Source organism: Dreissena polymorpha, chromosome 4 (assembly GCF_020536995.1).
Source record: "Dreissena polymorpha isolate Duluth1 chromosome 4, UMN_Dpol_1.0, whole genome shotgun sequence".
Classification (NCBI taxonomy): domain Eukaryota; kingdom Metazoa; phylum Mollusca; class Bivalvia; order Myida; family Dreissenidae; genus Dreissena; species Dreissena polymorpha.
Window position 1 is genome coordinate 7529875 of NC_068358.1, and position 24014 is coordinate 7553888.

General features: G+C 32.5%; 1 protein-coding gene across 2 annotated transcripts in view; it reads left to right on the forward strand.

Annotated features, from left to right (window-relative positions):
- The first annotated feature begins 4758 nt into the window (after positions 1–4758).
- The window catches only part of LOC127878196 (uncharacterized), a 43325-nt gene continuing 24069 nt past the window's right edge, over positions 4759–24014 (forward strand). For both annotated transcript variants that reach the window (XM_052424680.1, XM_052424681.1), the window contains exons 1-7: positions 4759–4906; positions 13920–14169; positions 15796–15836; positions 16850–16897; positions 19056–19142; positions 19341–19412; positions 23823–23939. In XM_052424680.1, coding sequence (XP_052280640.1) covers positions 4833–4906; positions 13920–14169; positions 15796–15836; positions 16850–16897; positions 19056–19142; positions 19341–19412; positions 23823–23939 — 689 coding nt within the window. In that variant the 5' untranslated portion in view covers positions 4759–4832. The remainder of the gene's footprint in view (positions 4907–13919; positions 14170–15795; positions 15837–16849; positions 16898–19055; positions 19143–19340; positions 19413–23822; positions 23940–24014) is intronic.

The following is a 24014-nucleotide window of genomic DNA, read 5'->3' on the forward strand; positions in this document are numbered from 1 at the left end:
AAGCTTAAATACTTGCAAGAATATATATCGCGCACTTATCCATCTTTACTCATAGTTATGAGTAAATTTATTATTCTCTATTCTCAAAATACTATTAAAATCTCATCATCTTTATAACCCATATCATCATCATTATCATCATCATACAAATAATAAACCAAAGACAAAATAGGAGTGAGTGCTTGTATTTGACAGGACTTTCAACATATAAATGCAAAAAAACAATTCTTCTGACGCTCGTATGTGTTGTATGTGCAATGGATATAGACCTCAACGGCACCGCTCAATTGATGAGTCTCGAGACGACTGGAAACGGTGTAACATCTTTGTTCAGGTGTATAAAGAACTGAAACGATTTTATTTAAATGCTGTAGGGCATGTAATTATGAATACTTCACATGCACATGTGTGGCATGTGAAAAAATGCACATTTATTCATAACAATTAGACGTCAAGTATATATCTCAAATAAAGAGTTACTGTTTGAATAAACTGATCCCGGCCGATGCCCAAAGTGCACACAGGACGCCCCCAATGCCCATCAATCACGCTAACTTGCTTAATTATTATAAATTAACAATTGTGAAACATAAATTTGTTCAAAGAAGCTGCTAATATCTGCAAGATTCATCCATCACCACCAATCAAGAAAAGTGTACATGACTTCACGTACACCCCATACAATAATCAGTAGTAATAAACGATTCAGGTAAAACCGCGAGCGGGATACGCAACCCTACTGCCATTTTTGTTTTCTTATTTTTTCTTTTAATGGCAGGGGGACGTATGAGGACCCATGGCTCGAGACCGGTGTCTAGGTCTTTCATCACCTCCCGAAACCTCTAATGTTAGAGAAATCTACAAATAAGCAGCTATTATTATACTGTAAACATTAAGTATTATTTAGTAAAAAATGTAATTAAAACATTATCAATTTCATTGCGCAAATTAACATAACAAACAAACATCAAAAGCATCCCGCACACACCCCGGACATCAACATAAAAACAAACAAATCACTCAAACCATAAAATCCATAAAGCACCTAAAAAGAATGTTGATAAATCATAAGTATTCCGAGAAATATATAAATGCATATGACGAACAGCTATATTAAACCGACTTCAACATCTAACCAGTCACACCAAAATGAAAATATTAAGTAATCGTACAATAAGAATGTCTTTAAAATTAAACGTTCATTACGAAAGACAACAAAAAATAATAACACTGAAATTTAAACATACCAATATTTCAATAAATATGCTGGAGGTACTATCTCCAGGAAGTGAGAGTCTCGAAAAACATGACACCCATAACTTAAAAAACCTCATTCAAACACAATATTAAGTAAAAATGAGTCAAAATAATCAAGAAAAATAAGCTGCTTCAGACTTAAATGAAAATACACCCATCGTCTTTCCCAGTAAAGGAATCGGTTTGTGTTAAGATCCCATCTCACATGGACTAAAAACCGAACTGAAAATATACTAAATATAGACTTTATAATTGCAAAATTATAAACATAATAGCAATGTAACCAATTATTTAACCATACATTTTCTCATTAAGGGCGGGCGGGCGGGGTTATCACCCTTTCGTTTTCTTGTTCCATAACGTTTGCCTGTCAAATACACCCTCGAATGGCGACTCAATAGATGTGCAAATCATATATACCCCAAAACGAAAAACTCGTGCGCTTTCGCGCTAAAACATGCACACAAAACCCGTGCATTATTCGTGCTAAGCCATTACCATAATCTCTCTTCTAAATAACACGTAATAAACCATACTATACCGTATTTATCAAACCGAGAATAATTTCATATAAATTCCTTCTATATGCATGTAAAGGAAGAAAAGTAAAGCACATTATGTGCGTTAGTAATGCTATTTTTACGTTTCGAAAATACTAAATTTTTAGAAAGTTATTAATATATATTCAATTTAGATAGATGTTCATGTTTCAGAAGTTCATATAGTTCGTCTGATGTACATTTTTGTGATTTTTACAATTTATATCTCCACGTAAAAGATCATCATCATCGTCATCATCATCATCGTTTAAATAACGCTGCTGCTGTTGTCCCTGCTTCGGATGTCATGATGAGTAGCAGGACGAGGAAGAAAAGAAACATTAGAAGGATCAAAATGATATTCCACTACAACTAATATTTGTGTTATGCGATTCTTTCTATTATAACCAGCTTTGCCAAAAAAATTGGGTGAATATGTTGAATTCATTTTTTTCGTTGAACTTTATAAAGATACATAAGTGATGTACCACTTGAGTAAGGTTATAGCATGCCTGACACCTTACAAAATATTTATTTCACATTCGTTGCTGTATGTTTAAGTATATGATTTTTTTTTTCGAATATAACAACAATGATAAAACACTCAACCCGTTATGAAACGAAATAACAATTGGAATAAATAGTCAGGTAAGTGGAAACCAACATTCTGTATTCCATATGATCGCAAAACATGGAACGCATTAGTGAGTTTAACTCACGCAGTGTCGAGTTGACACAACAGTGCTAGCTCAGCATACCTCACTTTGGTTGTTAATATATCTTTATACTGATTTCAAAAGAGCGCCTATAAGAATGTTCATTGGACTGTAAAATTTACCTTCCGATCCGAAGTTAAATGCTATAATTGACAGTGGAAAGCATTACGGAACAATTTGTACACACAATTACCGGTACTGCGTATAGCTACTTATAAGGCAGGAAGTTGTCCCGAAAAGGAACACATAATTGTAAAATTAACTTCCCATTTCCATTGCAAATGTGTTCATAAAATTGTGCATGAATCGACATAATATGTGTTATCTATTTGTCACGTAACAACTCTGCTCAGTTGTGGCTATGCATAGACTCAACGCTTTGGTGGATAATTAGCGATGCATCAGAACTCTAAGTCGTTATTTAATAGATGATAAACAAATATCACTTTTTAAATGGATTTTAACGGCCTTATTAGGTTTATATATATCTTAAGTTATTGATTATCAGCGGGCAATAATTATACGGAGCGTTTCTTTTTGAAGCATGGATGGCGTTTTAATAATTTTTCAGAAGAAATGACAATTTTTAGATGGAATGTGATGCACTGGAACCAGATCCTTAAGTCCAAGATCAAGGTCACATTTCTATGTAAAGGTCATTATAAGGATATCAGTAATTAACACATTGTTGGGACAGTGCCTTTGTTTAACAATTTTTAATACGTCGACAGAATAAAGTAGCATGCTTGGAAAAAGTGTCGCGCAAAAGATCTAGGTTCAAAAGTTCCCCGGTTCAAATTCCAGTTAATAATTAAATGTGATAGCTCCAATATAAAGCAATTTGTCTAGAGAATACACTTATCCAACACGGATTTTAAAATATTTTGGTTAAAGCGATTGACATGATGGCTGGTAAGGACTTATGAAAAAAGTATTTATCGTTATAACATAAATTGAATTATAACAAGTAAGTACAAGTTCAAACATAAGACAATGCTTATACATATATTTTTGATACTAAACATCACGCTAACATGGTATTTGTTCACTATACAATGCTATAATCCTATGTGACGAAGCAAATAGATTTAAAATGTATATTAATTTCTCATAGTTTTTCAAGAAAAAAACAACAGATTCTTGCATAAGTTATTATGATTACGCATAGACATTTTATATAACAAATATTTTAATTAATTTCGCGTTGCGCGTTTTGTTTCTTTCCATGTACTATTTGTTGAGTATTAATTCGAGACCCCATTCCAAAAAAGTTTTTTTTCCAGCAATTTTGTGTCGTATTTTCTCATATCAAACTTATATCGTGTTATTCACTATTACGTGATAATTTCAATAAACTTTTTTGTTTTAATTTAATATAATTGAATATTTAAAACAACATGGACAACAGTCGTTAAATTACGAAGTATACTATAATTGTGAGTCTAATAAGCTTCTGCAACACAGATTGGGTAACTGGAAAATAATGAATAATATTGTTTTAAATTTAAACAAGATACCAAAGAATAGAATAGAATGAAACATTGCTGCCACATTATAAACGTTTCAAACTCACTTTCACGTGGGCAAAACTAGTCAGCAAAAAGTAACAATTAGAATGTGGTGTAAAGGCGTATGTATGTAGCGAAGCTATTGAATCGTACCCTTTTTACGACGATAAACGGGTTCAATCTCCATACGTGATTACACGTTAATAGTATTGACATATTTGTATTTTGCTCCAATAATTTCAACCTGAAACAAATCAACCAATGAACATAGATTAAATATATGATTACAAATAATAATAACCTTACGTTAAATAAACTATAGGAATTACATTTGGATAAAACGGCTAAAACTACATGTAATTATGTAATCACATACCAACATAAACTAGTATGTTGATAGAGGGGCTTTTACAAAGTCCTAGACTACTTGTACTAAAATGATTATACTTACCACATAAGCTTAATTGTCTGCATTTGATAAGCATAGTATACCTGTTATAAAAAACAGTTTTGTTGCCTTATTAATATTTGTAACATCATTGATGAATAGCACCTCTGGGTAATACATTAAAACAAAGTATCTCTGAGTGACATAAACATTTCAAAATCACCATGGCCCAAAATGATATACATTTTGTTCATTGTTCACAGTAAGCAATTTTAACATGAATACACAAAGCCAAATTTTACTGTGAAGACTAAAGATAGATAAGTGCAGTGTAGCCGTTCCGGGGAGCTTATCGATCGGCTGCATAAGGAGTTGCTGTTCGTATTTTTTCTACGAAGCTTAAGCATTGTAACTCTTATAAATAATGGCAAAAAGAGGCAGACAGGCACAATCTAATCAACTTTCATGGGATGGTGATCAAGAAGCAGGATTTCCCGGGTAACACAATTACGCAGTTAATTAAGTATTTGATTATTTTAATGATTTAGGAAAAGACAGACACAATGTACTTTCGATTTGGATTTTAGTATTATTAGAACTACGACTTTAAACTTTAACAATCCCATTTTCTAGTTAAATAAAATCAGTTTAATGTCTTATCGCATAAATAATAATTTCATGCAAATAGCATAAGATTAATTAATAAGTGTATGCAATAAACTAAATTGACTGTCTGTTTTATTGATCAGTTATTAGAAATCGAAAGTAGACATTGTAGTAAAAGAATAACGGTATGCTTTTGACTCCAAAATAACTGTCAAACTTGATTTCACTAAAAAGTGCTTAAATGCGTTGAACATTGAACGATGAAGATAACGCTACATACATTCAGAAGGTTAAACATCGTCGTCACAGTTTTCTTCCTGGAGTGTTAAAATATGCGAGGATAACCTTTTGTTTTAATGTTTGATTGGTGTGCCACATGGATCTACAGTTATTTCGCTAACAATAATGTAATATAGTATTCGGTAATACATGTAGTATATGTAAAAAATAGGTTATAAACAACTAATCAAAAGACGAATCTCTAATTATTAAATAATCCAGTAGGTGTTCTATTCAATTTTACTTGTGAGCAGAAACAAATGATTATGTTTTTAAAATAAAATAATAAAGATCGTTACCTTTTTAGATTGTATGTAATTGGCAATTTAACCCTGCATACATACACTTTTTCTGTTAGTTTAAAAACATAAAAAATCCCCTTTTTATTCATGTAAACGAAATTCAGTTTGAGATAAAGCAAATGTATTTTTTTCCAACTAAGATCGAGTTTTATTAAATAAACGATTCAATTAAACTTGAATTAGCGTTCACCTTCCATTTTTAGCTCGACTTTTCGAAGAAGAATGAGAGCTAAACTACTCGCCCTGGTGTCGGCGTCGGCATTGGTTAACTTTTTATAAAGTCAAATAACTTTAACACTTTCAAAGATCATTAACTCAAACTTGGAATACTTCTTTATGGCAACAAGACAATTGTGTAGGTCAAGGTTCATAACTCTTTCAGCATTATTTTTAGACTTATGCCCCTTTTTATACTTAGAATATTGAACATTTGGTTAAGTTTTGTGTTAAGGTCCACTTTATTCCTTAAGTATCAAAGCTATTGCTGTCATACTTGCAACACTTACTTACTATTATAAGGAGATTGTGCAGGCAAAGTTATGTAACTCTGACTGGCATTTTGACATATTATGGCCCCTTTTATACTTAGAAAAGTGAAAATTTGGTTAAGTTTTGTGTTTTGGTCCATTTTACTCCTAAAGTTTCATAGCTATTGTTTTCAGAATTGGAACACTCGCTAACTATCATAAGGTGACTGTACAGGACAAGTTGCATAACTCTGGTTGGCATTTTGACGGAATTATGGCCCTTTTTTGACTTAGTAACTTTGAATATTTAGTTCAATTTTGTGCTTACATGCACTTTACTTCTAAAGTATCAAGGCTATTTCTTTAAAACTTCAAATGATTTCTTACTTTCATGAGGGTACTGTGCCTGGCAAGAGGAATTTGACCTTGACCTTTGAATAACATTGATTCTCAAGGTCAAATAAATAAATTTTGCTTAAATTGCCATGACTTCTTTATTTAGATTTGATTCATACTTTGACAAAACAACACTTACCTGACATACCACAATGGACTCCACCAAACCATCCCCACGCCCCACCCCAGAATCCCCCCTTAGCAGTTAAGCGCAAGATTGAAGATAGCAACTTGATATTTGGCGAGTACGTGTATCTCATGGAGCTGCACATTTTGAGTGGTAAAAGGTCAAGGTCGTCCTTCAAGGTCAAAGGTCAAATATATGTCGTCTGTCCGTCCGTCTGAAAACTTTAACATTGGTCATAACTTTTGCAATGTTGAAGATAGCAACTTTATATTTGGCATACATGTGTATCTCATGGAGCTGCACATTTTGAATGGTGAAAGATCAAGGTCATCCTTCAAGATCAAAGGTCAAGGTCAAATTTTGTAATATTGAAGATAGCAACTCGATATTTGGCATGCATGCGTATCTCATGGAGCTGCACATTCATTTTGAGTGCTGAAAGGTCAATGTCATTCTTCATGGTCAAAGGTATAGGTCAGAGGTCAAATTTTGCATTATTGAAGATAACAACTCGATATTTGGCATGCATGTGGATCTCATGGAGCTGCACATTTTGAGTGGTGAAAGATCAAGGTCATCCTTCAAGGTTAAGGTCAAATTTTGCAATATTGAAGATAGCAACTCGATATATGGCATGCATGCGTATCTCATGGAGCTGCAAATTTTGCGTGGTGAAAGGTCAAGGTCATCCTTCAAGGTCAAAGGTCTAATTTTGCAATATTGTAGATAGCAACTCGATATTTGGCATGCATGCGTATTTCATGGAGCTGCACATTTTGAGTGGTGAAAGGTCAAGGTTATCCTTCGAGGTCAAAGGTCAAGGTAAAATTGGCAAAATTGAAGATAGCAACTCGATATTTGGCATGCATGCGTATCTCATGGAGCTGCACATGTTGAGTGGTGAATGGTCAAGGTCATCCTTCAAGGTCAAAGGTCAAATATATGGCTTGTAAGCGGCACAGTAGGGGGAATTGTGTTTCACGAACACAGATCTAGTTTTCTTCCTATTTGTTAAATATCATTTAATAACTGACCACAGCCCCACATTAGTCCCCCTCTCCACCGCCCCCCCCCCCCCCACGCACAAATATTTTTTTTTTTGAAACATGGTTAAAAAACACAAATATTTATTTGTATTATTTTATTTTTGAAAGACTGTCCAACCATCCCACCCAAGCTATTGCTATCAAACTTGAAATATAATCTTATTAGTTTTACACATGTTCAATAGATTGTGAAAAAGATACCTGAACTCAGAATCGTCTATAATGTACCACTTCTTTAAAACATAAGCGATCAATATGTTTCAATTATGGTCCTCTTCCAGTTAGAATATGACTATATTACATTGACCTTACAGAATATGAACAATTTCCCCATGATGGCTTACGTTATACTGTCAAGCACTCGAAAAGTTGAGCGCGCTGTCTTCTGACAGCTCTTGTTTTGTATATCAGTACCATTATTCAGCACTAAACCGAACGTAAATGGGTATTTTTTCTAAAATACATTTTTTTCAAATTTAGATCACACATCTCACATTTTATTTAATGGCTTATCGGACAAAATTTATTGTAGCTTTTGTACATTTATTAACTCGTATATAACAATTCATTAAAAAATGTGATGTCAGTGTTGGTCAGTTTCTTCAATTATGAATGACTTTTAAGATGATGCATTTTATGCAGTTTAGCCTGTAATAATTCGTGACCTTATAGTTTTCTGTATTTTTGTAATACCTTTATATTTCTTCATTAAATACAACATTTTATGCTTTGCAAAGGATTTAAGAACAAATATCTCCCGACTTTACCACTCGACCATCCTCGCTCACGTCAAGTGCGGACGTATTTTTTCGGCGTTAGCTGTATACGCCAGCTTTTCATCTTAGCCTGACCTTTGTTAGCGTCCAATAGCATTCAAATTAAACTTCCCGCGGCCAAGTACAGATGAATACACTTCATTGACTGCATTGGCTGATTTGAGAATACGACCAGAACATTGGAAACATGTCCGCGTCTTTGTAACACTGTTTTACTGCGTGTTCAGCATGAAACAATTTTATATCTAATGAAAAGGCTTAATAGATAGAACAGTTTTACACTCAATTTCGACATCAATACAGTTTGTGCGTCCACCTTTTATTTTCAGAAGATTTTCAGCGCGAGAACGTTTGCACTTAAAGGCTATTTTCTCATATTTAGTACTAACTTCCATATTCCTGTCAACATGTTAACATGTTAAAGTATAGAGAGCAGTGGAAGCGAAGACTCACTTTAATGCATTGCATTTCAACTCGCGAGGTATATCGGGTCAATTTGCGGCCACTGTGTGTGAATGTCAGAGTTTACATACAGGTCATCGCTGCGTCTCTACCCTATGTGCTGATCGGAGTTCGCGGCCAGGAAAATAATCGTTACATAATAAAGACGCTATAGCGTGAACTAGGTGAACTGGAATTTTCTTTAGACCAGACAGATGTTAAATGAAGATATCCAGCGATATCATATGGTATGTCAATAATAGATTCTTAATGTGTTTTACAACAATACCATGATAAATATTATTTTTAATTAATTTAACAAGAATTATGCCATCATATTGACTAATGAATTAAGCATGAGCGCAATGATTCTCGATACTTTTAATAATCGCATCAAATAGCAACGCCAGACAAATCACTAAAACAGGTTTGTTCGAAGGACGCGCGTATAAATATTTAAAATATATACGGATACTTCGCGTGTTGCCGGTTGACTCATATGTTTTAATTTCACTTCCATTCTTCTTTTGGTTTTCTGTTTTGTATCTATACGTTTATGACCAGCAATATGTAATAATGTAAAATAAGCCGCGAAAACTCCGCGTATCATCCCGTACTGCGTTTGCTGCAGCTAAGAACTGCACAGAAAAAGACATTCGCTATCTTTGATCTCATTCATTGAAGTCTTTACCTTTCATTAACTGCAACCACAATCAACGCCGTATATCTTTTTTAAAGATATTTCTTGTTAGCTATATAAGCAATCCTCGTAGTTTCCCAAAATATCTATTCGCGTCGAAAGACGCTTTAATCTGTTGGACAGTCCCTTTAAGTCTACGATATCACAATATCATCTTTATAAATATGTACTCTATAATTAAATACACGCATGTTTAAAACGTAATACTTGTAAACATAACACAAATCATTACTTTCACAAAATCTATTGAGATACAAGTTCATCCTCTTGATTCATCTTAATATCGTGATTGTGAACGTATAAGCAAATTCACCATCCGGTAAAAGAGGAGTTTCCACTACGATGGTTTGTTAACATTTATTCTTTAGTGGACAAAAATGGCCATCAGTGTTTTTGCGAGGCCGCTAGTTTTCCTTTTCATTGTCATTTGTTGTTGTTGTTGTTATCATTATATATATTATCATATTTATCGAGTTTGTGATATTTTTTGTTAAATTTTTGTCCGTCTTCCTTAACGTATATATTAAAATAATGAAATTTAAAATTTTAATCACATCAAACCTTCCATTAAATGGCCAGTGTCTTTAAATTGTTAAACAAAAGGTATAAATGAGAAAATAATTGAATTAATTCACGTATATACGTTTTTGTAACTTCACACAGATTTGACCAAATTTACATCTAAAGGGTTGATTTTTTCTCTGGTGATTTTGACCTAGTTTCGATAAGTATAAAGTAAGTTAACGCTTTTAAATATACTATCCATAAATAATAATGTATCCCTTATTCTCATAGTATCGGCCTTCATCATAGTATCGTGACTTAAACGAAAAACCCTCAAGAAGTGCTGGGCAGGTTTTTTTTCAATTTATAATTTATTTGATGATTACCCATGACTATAACAACTATTATTTTCATGATTTCCGATGTTCACTGGAAAGTAGGTCAAGTTTATTCCAGGGAGATGATATGATTTAAAAATAAATATACTATCCATAAATAATAATGTATCCCTTATTCTCATAGTATCGGCCTTCATCATAGTATCGTGACTTAAACGAAAAACCCTCAAGAAGTGCTGGGCAGGTTTTTTTCAAATTTATAATTTATTTGATGATTACCCATGACTATAACAACTATTAGTTTCATGATTTCCGATGTTCACTGGAAAGTAGGTCAAGTTTATTCCAGGGAGATGATTTGATTTAAAAATAACGTAAAACAAAATTATGTCAGTTAGTGTATGGATTTTTAGCAGCTTAATAAAATGTTTTATATGCCGCTTGTTATGCTCCCCGAAAATTTGTCGGTGGAGCATATACAGTCGAAACTGACCTAACGGCCACCTGAATTTACCGGTCACCTGCAGACAACGGTCAGACTGGAATCCCCCTGACGAAAAACACTCTATATTACACTTGAATTAAACGGGCAGCTGTCCATAACGGCCAACGGCCACTATATTCCACTCCGAAATTCATGTTTAACCTGAAATCAACGGTCACGCGTCAGTCGTCTTGAGTCGCGAAAATTAAAAACACACCACATCATTTGTCCGTCTATTTTGCGGTTAAAGCGTCTGAAAGCGGGTATTGTCTTTGATGTTATAAAAGCAGCCCGCTGCGAGTAAACAGATAAAAAGGTGTTGAGACGGTTTGTTTTCCGGGGATAATTGTGGGGGTATCTTCAAAAGAAAATATGTCAGAGTTTGTGACACATTAAAAGTTATTATCGCCTATCAAATGACCGCTAATTAGTACATGGTTCTTTCAACGGTACAATTACACCGTACTATCGGTATATGACAGCAAATCCGCTTTTTAGACTTGTACGGGATGACGTTAACAGCACGTGACAAACTTTATTTATTGAATGAACGAGATGCATGAGTAAACAATTATACCAGCGTTGATAAAGTCATTGCTTTAGTTTAACAAGATGAAATTAAATCAATCTATAAGATATTATTCTGTATAATTCAATGTACACACGTAAGTTATTTCTGTTATTATGCTGAGTTAATGGCAATGAGCCTTTGTTTTACACTGTATGCAAACGACTGGGTGGGGTTACGACGTAGCAATACTACCAACTTACAAACCAAACCATCTTAAAATTGTGATCCGAATTCAACGGTCACCTGTGGACAACGGTCACTTTGGTCATTTCCATTGACTGACCGTTGATCTCAGGTTTGACTGTAGTTGCCAGTTTGTAGTTCCTTACTTCATTCCGTCACACTTTTGTTACAGTTTCTCATAGCACCTTCAATACTTTACCGTTCTCTTTCATATTTGGCATGTAGGTACCTTGCATAGACCTCTACCTTTTGATGAGGTTTGAGGTCACTGGGGACAAGGTCAAGGTCACGGAGGCTAATAATAGATTTTTTTAGGTGGTTATTGACACATATATTGACAAAGGGCATTATCGGGGAGCATCCATCAGTTTTACTGATATTTTTGTTTTTGAATAAAATGTAAAAATATTTTAATAACAACTTGAGCAAGAGTTTCGTTTTTTCCATTAAGATACTATTTTAAGAACAAGCACATGCGCATAGTAACACATCTTAGCAACCAATTAGGAGGGTCGATATTATGAGAACCATTGTGCATCATACAGATTACTACAGACTAGCCAGTATTTTGTCAAAACAATGCCGATTTAAATGCAGTTTTCTTTGTTGTTTTTTTTTAAACTGCAGTTTTCGTTGTTATGCCCAAAAATACCCATTTAAGTATAGATTGACATATAACACATGCGTGTTTTTGTATTTTTCACATCCGAAATTCGTATGTATTCATTATGAAGGCCGATACTACGGATAGACATGCTACTGAATAAAATAAAAAATATGAAACCTTGTGTTAGGCACGCATTATTTCAATTTCGCATTCTTAAGCCGGTCATAAAGAGTAATATTTCATACGATTTCTTTTGTTATGGATTCCATTTCAAAGTGGTAACCAATTTTTAAATTGATTTGACACGTAGATGTAAAATTCAAGCAACACATGCAATCGGATAATTTAGGATTTTATATGTGCACTTAATATGGCCATTTAAGTGATTGTATAAGCAGGAACGAAAGTTCTTTTAGATATGGGTTTATTTGTAATCCTAAAAACTACAGTGTTGACAATAGCGAACATGTCTAACAGATTTAAATAGTGTAAGCAATGTCTTTTTTATTTTTCATCATAAATGTTGGTAAAATCAGATATTGCATGCTGGCATTACAAAAAGTGATAGAGAAAACAGCTTGGGACTGAAATGCACGCTCTCATTGATAATGCGTGTTAGACGGCTAACTTTTTTACTGTGCAGATCGTGGAATATTTAAAAGTGCGACATTTTTGTAAATGGATGAAAAGGATTGTTTGCAGAGTATGTCATCTCTTGTTTTACCATTGTAAAATATGGGGTGGGTGGGGGGGGGCTCTGTATATTACAGCTAATCAAATCTTTAAAGTCCCCGGTCATAGCTATATATATATATATATATATATATATATATATATATATATATATATATATATATATATATATATATATATATATATATATAGGGACAGAATCGTAATAAAACGTGTTTTTATTGAGGATTATACTGAAAATCCGGTTGAAATCGGTTAAAAACAAACATTATAGCGATTTTTATTTTGGGGTCGAGTACGATAGAGTACGGAAACGACCTAATTAATATTAATGATTCGACACGTGATTCAAATCTATACAAACCAAATTGCGGATACGTGCGAATTTAGCGGAGAGAAGGTAAGAACAAATGCAAATAGATCTGTTACAGACGGAAACTGAGTTGCAACGCTTCGTTTTTGCTAAATCTAAGTATTTATCTTTAACATGCTTATAATGTTTAGCGAAAGCTAAATATAGCTATAATTTGCAGAACTCGCGACGCTGCAATGATTTTCGCCTATTGCATGTATTTATGATCATTTATATATTGTTTTATCGTTTCAAAACCGATTTTGACCAGGTTTTCGATGTCAAGTTTCAACCTCGTTAAAAATATATTTCAATTAATTTATGTAAAGTTTATTTCTCACTATACGATTTATATGCAAAACAACGATCTATTCCGCAAACTGGGGCTTTAAATCGTTTAATGAAAGAAAAGCTGTATATTTTTCTCAATTTTAATCGATGACAGCTAATCCCTCATAAGCAGATCTTGATGTCTTGTTATTATTACTTAATAGCACGTGAGTACAGATCGCTCCCTTTTACACTAACCGTTTATTATCGGAATCAAAAGTGAAAAAAAGGCAGTTGTTATTTGAACATGTCTTTGAGGGTGATATGAAAACAATCTGGGCTATATCTAAATGTGCATTTCATTTTCAGTGACCAGAAGGTAGAAACTGGACTACAGTCAGATTTCCTTTACGACGTAGATGTAAAGAATGTTAAATTAGCAGCATACCGATTGTATAATTCGAGCAAGCAGCTTGAAAAGCTTCAATCAGATATAGTGCGAAAGCAGAACAAGCTAAATAGGGATAAGACCTACAAAAGCAAGCGACTCGAGAAGCATCAAGGAAATTATAAAGACGAATTGAAGGAAGCGGAAGACAGAGTTATTGAAATTTCAAAAGTAAGTTCATGTTGTAGTGTATGTTTTATGGTTTTACCTGTTTAGCTGACCGTCCGTAAGATATTATCGATTCTTCACTGGCATGGTGATTGGTTTACATGATTAACATAGATTTATATTCCAAATATCAAAAGCACATTTCGACCCATAATCCACAAGTCACAAAGCTTTGAAACATCGTACAGTGACCATTTTCTGATTTTATCTACATCATGTCCTTTGGGTCAAAACCGGCCACGTCCAAGAGGTCACATGATTTATAAAGACTTAAATAGTAAATAAATAAAAAAAATCTTCACAAAAATCAGAGAATTTATAGTTGGTGTTTTAAATCAATTATTTGTCCTCTACACATTTTTGTTACAAACCATGCCTTCATTTAAAAAGAGTTATACCAAGAGAGCGCAGTTGACTATTCTTCCGCTTTAATAGAATAATGTAAGTTTTCTGTCAGTCAACTGATATAATGACCAGACAGACATTTAAGTTTAAGTATAGTAGTAGTTATGATGTATCTGTAAAAGTCTGAACAGTGGAATAGATATACTGCATGCTTACTTTAATCATAGCATTACGCAGCTACCGACGACGACATATGGGTGAGCAGTATAGCTCGGAATATTTGGTGGATTGTTGACCATAACGTTGGCAATGCCAAAAGGGGTCACACGATTTATACAGACATATAGTTAATAATAAAAAATCGAAGTTAATACAACAAGACCAAAAGATGTAATAGCATGTAAAACCACGCAACGAACCTCTACTAAATATGTTCAAATCCTATTAGGGTCAAAGGCGGTCCTGCCTGGAGATTTGAGATGAAATGTTTATAATATTACATGTATATCAGTATAACCTTCTGAAGCCTTAAATCAAAAGGCTTTGATGTGTGTTATGTGACATTATATCGTGGTAGTTTAGATCATATTTTTGGATTGAAATTTGCCACACACAAGACTGAAAATGAGCGATCAAAGATGGCCCTTTTGTAAAGTACCTAAGATAGTCTTATGTCATTCTTTTTCACATCTAAAAATTTGCAAAGCGCATGTTAAGTTCATGTCTTAAAATAAATGGGTAATTGTTCTAATTGTTATCCATGTCGAAATTATGAATTGTACATTTGTTTTGCTGTTCGTTCGATGAGGCTTGACAATATTGTTAATACCAAATATGAATGGTTGGCTAAACAGCAATTTGCTCTCTTTCGTAGCTAAAATTATACATTTGCCTAAACGACATTTTATTATCTATCTATGTTTAAATTTAACTTTTAATTGCATACACATTTATATTAACTGGTCCTCTGCTTAATTAACTCGAATAGCTGCTCTCAAATATAAATGAATGGCTTTAGAGCCAAATTTGCGTAAAATTACCTTAGTTTTCTTTCTGTATTTGACGCTTTAGCTATCTGCGTGGTTTTTGTTGTCAGTTTGTCTATTTGCTAGTAAACAGTGCATTTATCTTCACTTGTTCATACATATACGCTTAGATATGTGCAATATGATTAACTATAAGTTTACTAAAATTAGCCTATTATGTTTGTCAGTTTGTTTGTCACATCTTACTTGTTCGAATTTGTGTTATGATCCGATTACAGACACACTTTTTATATTATAGTTATTACACCGTGTTCCAAAGGAGGTCAAAATACTTGACAGGTTGGTCTTTATAATTTCCAGTTTGTATGCTCCACCAAAAAATGTTGGGGGGAGCATATAGTCGCCGCTTCGTCCGTCCGTCCGTCCGTGCGTCCGTCCGTTTGTCCGTCCGTGCACAATTTTTGTCCGGGCTATTTCTCAGCAACTAATGCCCGAAATTCAATGAAACTTTATGGGAAGTTTCACTTCCAAGAGGAGATGTTCATATTATCAGCGGGTTCTGGTCGGATGATTTTTCACAGAGTTTGGGCCCTTTGAAATTTTACATTAACTGTACGTATAGTGCAATTGTTGTCCGGGCTATTTCTCAGCAACTAATGACCGGAATTCAATGAAACTTTATGGGAAGCTTCACTACCAAGAGGAGATGTGCATATTATCAGCGGGTTCTGGTCGGATGATTTTTCACAGAGTTATGGCCCTTTGAAATTTTATATAAAAAAATTATTGTCCCCTCAACTACTGTGCCCTCACGACGTTTCCTTTTATCTGAATATATAGTGCAATATTGTGACAAAAAATAACCTTTGTGGAGCATCACCCGTTTCCGACGGTTTCTTGTTTTTTGTATAAATTGTATGACGTAAATGAACGCTAGATTAATTTCGATATCTTTCTTGCTATTTTGTTAATCGGGATATCTATTATTTGATATATAAATCAATATATATTAAATGAAAACATTGTAGAATATTGGGATTATCGATAACTATCGATCGTCCAAATATTTTAAATGATGTTATTTTATAGTCTATTTAATTTTAGCAAGAATTTAATATGGATTTTTGCAATTGTGATACACTAATATTTCGATGTTGCAACTTCTCTTCTGCACAAAATGGTATGTTGTTGAACGATGTAATTACATATTGTTCATTCGAAGATGTAAGATGTACGTCTTAATACGTTAATACTTAATTATTGAAAGTGAGATAAATGGTAAGTTGACCAAAAATGTATAATGCGTTCAAACTTGCAAGAAATCAACAACACATTGGTGGATTGTTTTGTAGACACCAGTCAGTAAGGCTAGAGAAGAGGTTCGGCCGTGACAATGAACAGTAAGTAAATTATACTTCTCTAGCAGGTAAAACTTTTCACAATTTACACTTACATTCAATGATTTCGTTTTATGTTTTATGTATGTTTTGTTATTCAGACCTCTAAACGCACTATTAAAGTATTGCAGTTTAAACAACATCTGTACTTAAGGATACGCTTTAATTTCTCTTTCTAAAATAGTAAATGAAATTACCGTATCTTACATATCATCTTTTTATATTTTAATACTGAACCATTTGTTAAAAATATAGTAATAAGTTATGTTTTAATGAAATTCTGTCACCACGGATTATTATATCAGTATATCCGTACAGCTCGGTTCGTCGACTAATAATAAAGGATCTGAATTTTCTTATAAATTCAAATATAAAAATTATGCATATTGTATTAAAACATTTATTAGTCATTATATGAATGTTGTAAAAGGTGCGACAAGAATACAACCTTTGTTGTCTTCGAGCTTTATTTAAGATTGGAAAAATTGAGTTTTGTGTTTGCGCGTTAATAAGCGGTACCTCTATAAAAATATTCAGTTTTCAAACTACACAATTTTCATCTTGCAATAATTTCCTTCACTATTTATTCTTTTCTTGTCCGACTGAACTACAGTTTTATATCATACAAAAACCATTAGAATCACTAAAAGGGACACGTACACTGATTGGCAAAATGGCAATTTAAAGGGGCCTTTTCACAGATTTTGGCATGTTTTGAAGTTTGTCATTAAATGCTTTATATTTATAAATGTAAACATTAAATTTTAAAAGCTCCAGTAAAAATACAAAATTAAAATTTAAAAAAGGAAGAAAAAGTAGCCCGCAGCAGGGCTCGAGCCAGTGACCCCCGGTATCTTAAAGTAAAAACGCATTAGCCAACTGAGCTATCCTGCCAAGCATACATATGATGCGTATTTTATACGTTATATAAGCGATCTTCGTAGTTTCACAAATTCAAACGACAACAACAGAACTCTCCAAATTATTCAATCGTTTCGCGTTGCAACGCTTTATAATTTTTAGGTTTTTAAATCGTCAAAAGATGCATATAATGGCTATATTAGACCATGGCAAATGTTCAGTAATACTGTTTCCTCACAAATATCATTACTAAACCGAAAAATTGCGAATCTGAAACAACTTTTTTCAATTTTGTCAATTTACCAAACCGTGAAAAGATCCCTTAAAACATGTCGCAGAATCGGGAAAAATGCTTGCATTATATTGAAATTGTAAAATAACAGTCCTGACTATGAAACATATTACTATTTTCTGTTAAGTTATGGATAGTCAGAAATATGCGTTGACTTAACTCAATATCTAATAAATAAGCTATACGTTTAGAAGCCTGAATGGTCGGCTGGTAGCGAGTAAAACGTTGCGTCAGAAGGTCTTAAGTTCGAATACCGTTGAGAGCATATTTCTTTAAAATGTATGCTTGCTTTTATAAGTATTTTATACCTTTTCCAAATATTATTGTTTTATTGGTAAAAACTCGTAAATACATTTGTTAAAAATACGAAAGTGACCAAGTCCCTTTAAAATATAAATTAAGAAGTGTGAAATAATTTTGCACGTGAAAAAAGCGTTCCTTTGCTAATACAACATAATCAAGGGATTTAATGAAAGGTACATTTGTATTGCACGAAATCTAGGTAAAAAGTTATCTAACTGTGCTTCGCCTAAAATCGCTCAGGATGCTGCAAACAGGTTACCTCAGTATGTTAAATGGCAATATTATCCCCCGCCAAAGGCAGAGGGGTATTGAATTGACGTTGTATATTTATATGTCAATGAGGAGAATAGCAATGCATACAAGCAATTACCCTACACTTAAATATTTATTTTAGGATTATACCATAAACCAAGGGATTTGACCCATCAATTCATAAACCTTTATTTTGCGGGGAATATTAATTCAACGAAGTTGCTTTTGCATATAGGACTATATGATGATTATATTTGATCGATGTGCGTAGGGAATCTTTTCGAATCGTCATCAGAACAAATATTTCTACTCATGTACGCGACCAGCTAGATAATTTAAGTTCTATATAGAGAGAAAAAGTTCGTATGAACTTTATGTAAACGGTTTTTAAGTGCAAAGAATATTATTTTATTATTTATAAGAACCTGCATTGTTGCTATTTTTTTGTTATAGTTCTACTACAGATCGTTCGTGGGAGGATAAAGGGTGGAGACAAAAATTACAGAAGGCTAAAGAAGATAGTGATAACAACTTGGCAAAGTAAATCGGTTTCGCACCATCAAAATAAAGTTCTTAAAATGTTAATAATATAAGTTAACTCTTATTAAGACAATTATGCCTAAAATGTAATTCGTTAAATGGAAATATCTATACTATTCAAATATTCCATATTTCTTATTGTTTTAGATCATTACGTAGTCAATATAGAAATTTTTAGAAAGTCCACTTGTTTTACAGGTCCAACAGTTTGCAAGATCAAATAAATGGCTTGATTCGAGAGAACGATGAATTAAAGAAAGACAAAGCAAAGTATGTATTGTTTGTGTTACTATGTATTTAAACGCACATGCAAATGTTGATGCAGATAGTAAAAATGCGTCAAAAAAACCCATATATTTTCCACATAACCTTAAACTTTTTTTTTTTTTGTGGCTTTTTTTTTTTTATTCAATATCATACATACAATGTAAACATGTATATGATCATACAACATAGTGATTGTACAAAGCAATAAAGTTCAAACATGTTATACAAGATATGCTAATATATATTTTTTTAGAGAGAAAAGAAAAGAACAACATAGGAATAGTTATGAAAAACTAAAGTTATGAAGATGAGTTGTATAAAGTCGAAAGAAAGCATACTGGACTTGTGTGTTTTATTGTATATTCACAATGATCTTGTCAGATTGAAAAAAAATAAAAAAATAAAAAAAGACTATTTTAGAAAGATAAACTGACACTAGAGTGAAATGTATATAAGTGGACAAAACATTATGAGAATTTAATCCGATTCCATTTTTGTTCAAAGATTTGTAATGTGTCATTACTGAGGGCTATTTCTTTCTCAATCTGGATTTTTATTTTAAGACTATGGACAAAACAATTAAAATTTGGTACTTGTTTTTGTACTTCATGTTAAAGATAAAATATTTCATCAATATAACAATAAAATTCACAATATTATTACAGTCTATTGATTTCAATGAGTTAATTCCGAAACTTACATTTAAGAAAGATAGTTTAACGTTTAGTTGCTGTTGTTCAAAAAAAGATATTAATTGATTCCAAAAAGGCTGGATGTGTTTGCACTCCCAAAAAAGATGTTCTATAGTTTCAATGTTTTCACTGCAGAAGTCACACAGATTTGAGTTAGATAATTTACATTTAAAGAGATATTTATTTGTAGCTATAATTCTATGGATGTATTTATATTGAAAATTTCTCAGTGTGCTTTCAATAGTTGCTTTATATGGCATGGTAAATATGTGTTTCCAATTAAGTTCATGTTCTCCAAAAAGGACTTGCCATTTATTTTGGATTTTGGAGTTTTCTGTAGGGTTTTTAATTTGTAGTGTGTAAAATATTTTATTCGTTTTGGTTTTTCTTCCAAGTATGTTTTCTACAAATGTTGTTTGAGTACATGGTGTATTATTTGTATTTATTTCAGATTTAATATGTATGGGTATGCTTTGGATTAGTGTGTAGTACTTCAGAAAATTATTTGAAGGTATTCCGTATATGTAGCATATATCATCAAAAGAGTAGAAATCCTTAATTCTGTAGTCATATAATTGGTCGACATATTTAATGCTTCGTTCAAACCAATCTTTATAGAAAAACGTCTTATTGTTTGAAGTTATGTCTTTATTATTCCATAAAATTGTTTTACTGTTCGTTTTGGTTTCTAGGTTATGAGTGACATCACTCCATGCTGATAGAACATCAGATAGAAATATGTTTTCCTTTGCAATTTCATGTAAGATAGTATTGCTGATGTTACATTCAAAGAGTAAGAAGTCACCATATTTTTTTAGGATTTTCTGGTAGAATAATTTCCATTTACTCGTATTGGTTTTATCTAGGTATCTTTTAGCCCAGCTGCATTTGATTGCATTCAAGAATGAGTCAATGTTCGTTAATTGGATTCCTCCATTTTCTACAGATTGAATTAACTGAGTTCGTTTTATTTTATCAGGCTTACCGTCCCATATGAAATTAAATATTGCTGATTTTATATCGTTAATAATATCATTTGGTGGATTTGGGAGAACTGTTAATACATACATTAATTTAGGAAGTGCAAACGTTTTCAATACAGTGTTTTTTCCGATTAGTGTAAGTTTACGGTGATGCCATGATTTTAAGCAGTTTTTAAAATTCTGTAATTTAGGTAATATGTTTTTAAGAACTGTATCCTTTTCATTATTTGTGAAAGTAATTCCTAACGTTGTGGCTTCATCGGATGTCCAATTAAATTTCATTTCTTTTTTATATAGGACATTACTTTGTTTTAATTTACCTACTCGTAGCACAGTACATTTACTTTTGTTTAGTTTAAGACCCGATGTCATTCCGTAAATGGTTAGTGACTCTATAAGGTTATGGAAAGAATCGTAATTGTCGTTTAAGATGTAAGTTGCATCGTCAGCAAATAGGGACTGTTTGATATCTTCATCAGGTTCTAGTGATATGCCTTTTATGTGTTTATTTGATTGGATGTGATGTGATAGGTACTCGATACAAATAATAAATAGCGATGATGAGAGTGGACATCCTTGTCGAACCCCTCGTTCGATGTTAAAACTGTTTGAAAAGAAGCCATTGTTAATGATTATACTGTTAATATCGGTATAGAATAGTTTGACCCATTGAATGAGACTTTCACCAAAGTTCATATTTTCTAAGCAAGAGAACATAAATGAATGATCAAGCGAATCGAATGCATTTTCAAAGTCTGCAAAGAATATTAGACCAGGATTGTTTGAATTGTTGAAATAGTTTATGCATTCTTGGATAAGACGAACGTTTTTACCAATGTAACGTCCTTTTATGAAACTAGATTGAGATTTTGAAATGATTGATGGTAATATTTTTTTAATTCTGTTTGCTATACTTTTTGTTGCAATTTTATAATCATTGTTTAGTAAGCTAATTGGGCGCCAGTTTGATAAGGATTCTAAGTTTTTTCCAGGTTTTGGGATGAGTGATATTATACCTTGTTTTTGAAGCGTAGTTAGGTTTTTATAATTATATGAATGGTTTAGTGAATTAATTAAATGCGTTTTGATATCATTCCAAAATATTTTATAAAACTCAATGGTGATGCCATCAGATCCTGGACTTTTGTTATTTTGCATTTCTTTTAGTGCTAATCCACATTCATATTCATTTAGTAATCCGTCACACAATAGTTTTTCTTCTTGATTTAAAGTGTGATGTGTATTTTTAAAAAGGGTGTTATTTTCAACATGTTTTCGTTTATAGAGGGTTTCGAAAAATAAACGTTGTTCTTCTAGTATTTGAGTTCTGTTTGTTACATCTTCGCCATTGACTACTAATTTGTGTACAGTTTTTTGTTCACTTCTACGTTTTTCGATGTTTGCGAAGTATTTTGTATTTTTTTCATTGTGTTCAACATGCTGTGCACGCGCTCTTAGTATTATTCCATTGAGATGTGTATGATAGATTCCATCTAATATTTGTTTTTTTAATGTTATTTCATTTTCAATGTCGGTGGTATCATTTGTGTTTGTTTGATGCAATTGTTTTTCAAGTGTTTCAATGATTTTAATGGTTTCAGTTTCAAGTTTGTGTGTTTCTTTTTGTTTAAATGATGTGTATCTAATTGTTGCGTTACGTATATTTCCTTTAATTACTTCCCATAAGGTGTTTGGGTTTGCATCTTTGTTATTTTGAACTGTATTTAATATTTCCTGTTTTATTTGTGTTTGATATTGTGTATCTAATAAGATGCTGTTGTTAATTTTAAAATATCCTGGGCCTCTTTCAGGTTGTATATTGTGCAGTTTTAGTTCAACTATAGAGTGGTCATTCATAATTCCTGGTTTTATGTTACATGTGTCAATAATGTTGCAAAGAGACTCGGATATTAAAAAATAGTCTAATCTACAAAATATTGTTGGTTTTGTGTTTGAGTGCCAGGTGAATTTGCTTTCGTTTGGATATATTGTACGCCAGATGTCTATCATATTGTAGTTTTCAATTATGTTATTTAAAATGTTTCTATTTTTAGGATGAGTATAAAGGTTTCCCTTCTTTTTATCTAATAATGGGTTAAGAACAGTATTGAAATCACCACCGACTATAATGTTTTTATCTTGGTTATCATTTATAAAGGATTGTAATGTTTCGTAAAAAGTGTAATCATCTATGTTAGGGCCGTAAACGTTGATTAATGTTAATTGTGTTTCGTGTATTTTATTATCTATACTTGCTTGTCTGCCAATTATTATTTCGTTAAAATTATCGACTGTGATCCCTATATTATTTTTTATTAGAAAGGCGATGCCTTGTTTATTAGTATGTTGTCCACTGAGATAGATGTCTCCGTCCCATTCATCTTTTAATGTTTGTGCTAAAGTATGTGTCAAGTGACTTTCTTGTAATAGGCATATACTGTATTTTTTTTCGTCTAACCATTTGAAGATTTTTACGCGTTTTTCTTTATTGTTTAGGCCTTTTACATTCAAAGTACATATTTTAATCATTTAAAATGGTGAAGGGTGTTGTAAATGATAATTTGTGTGTGCTTGTCCAGTTAGTTTCAATTTTAAAACATGTCCAGTTGCTTTCTATTATGAGACATAATATGTCCATATATGCAAACAAAAATAGAAAACAAAAATTATGGATACAATAACCTTAAACTTAACGAAATGTAAAACGTTGATAAATATGCGTGCTTGTATATGTATAGGTTTCAAAAGGCATTGGCGGAACGTGAACAACAAATAAAAGATTTGCAAAGCGAAACTGCACGTCTTTTGCGAAACTATAATCAAGAAAGAGCAGAAAAAGATGACGCACTGACCAGGTATATACACATATTACTATCTTAGATTTTTTTTTGTAACAAATAGTTGCATAATTCAAAACAAGATGTGTTTGT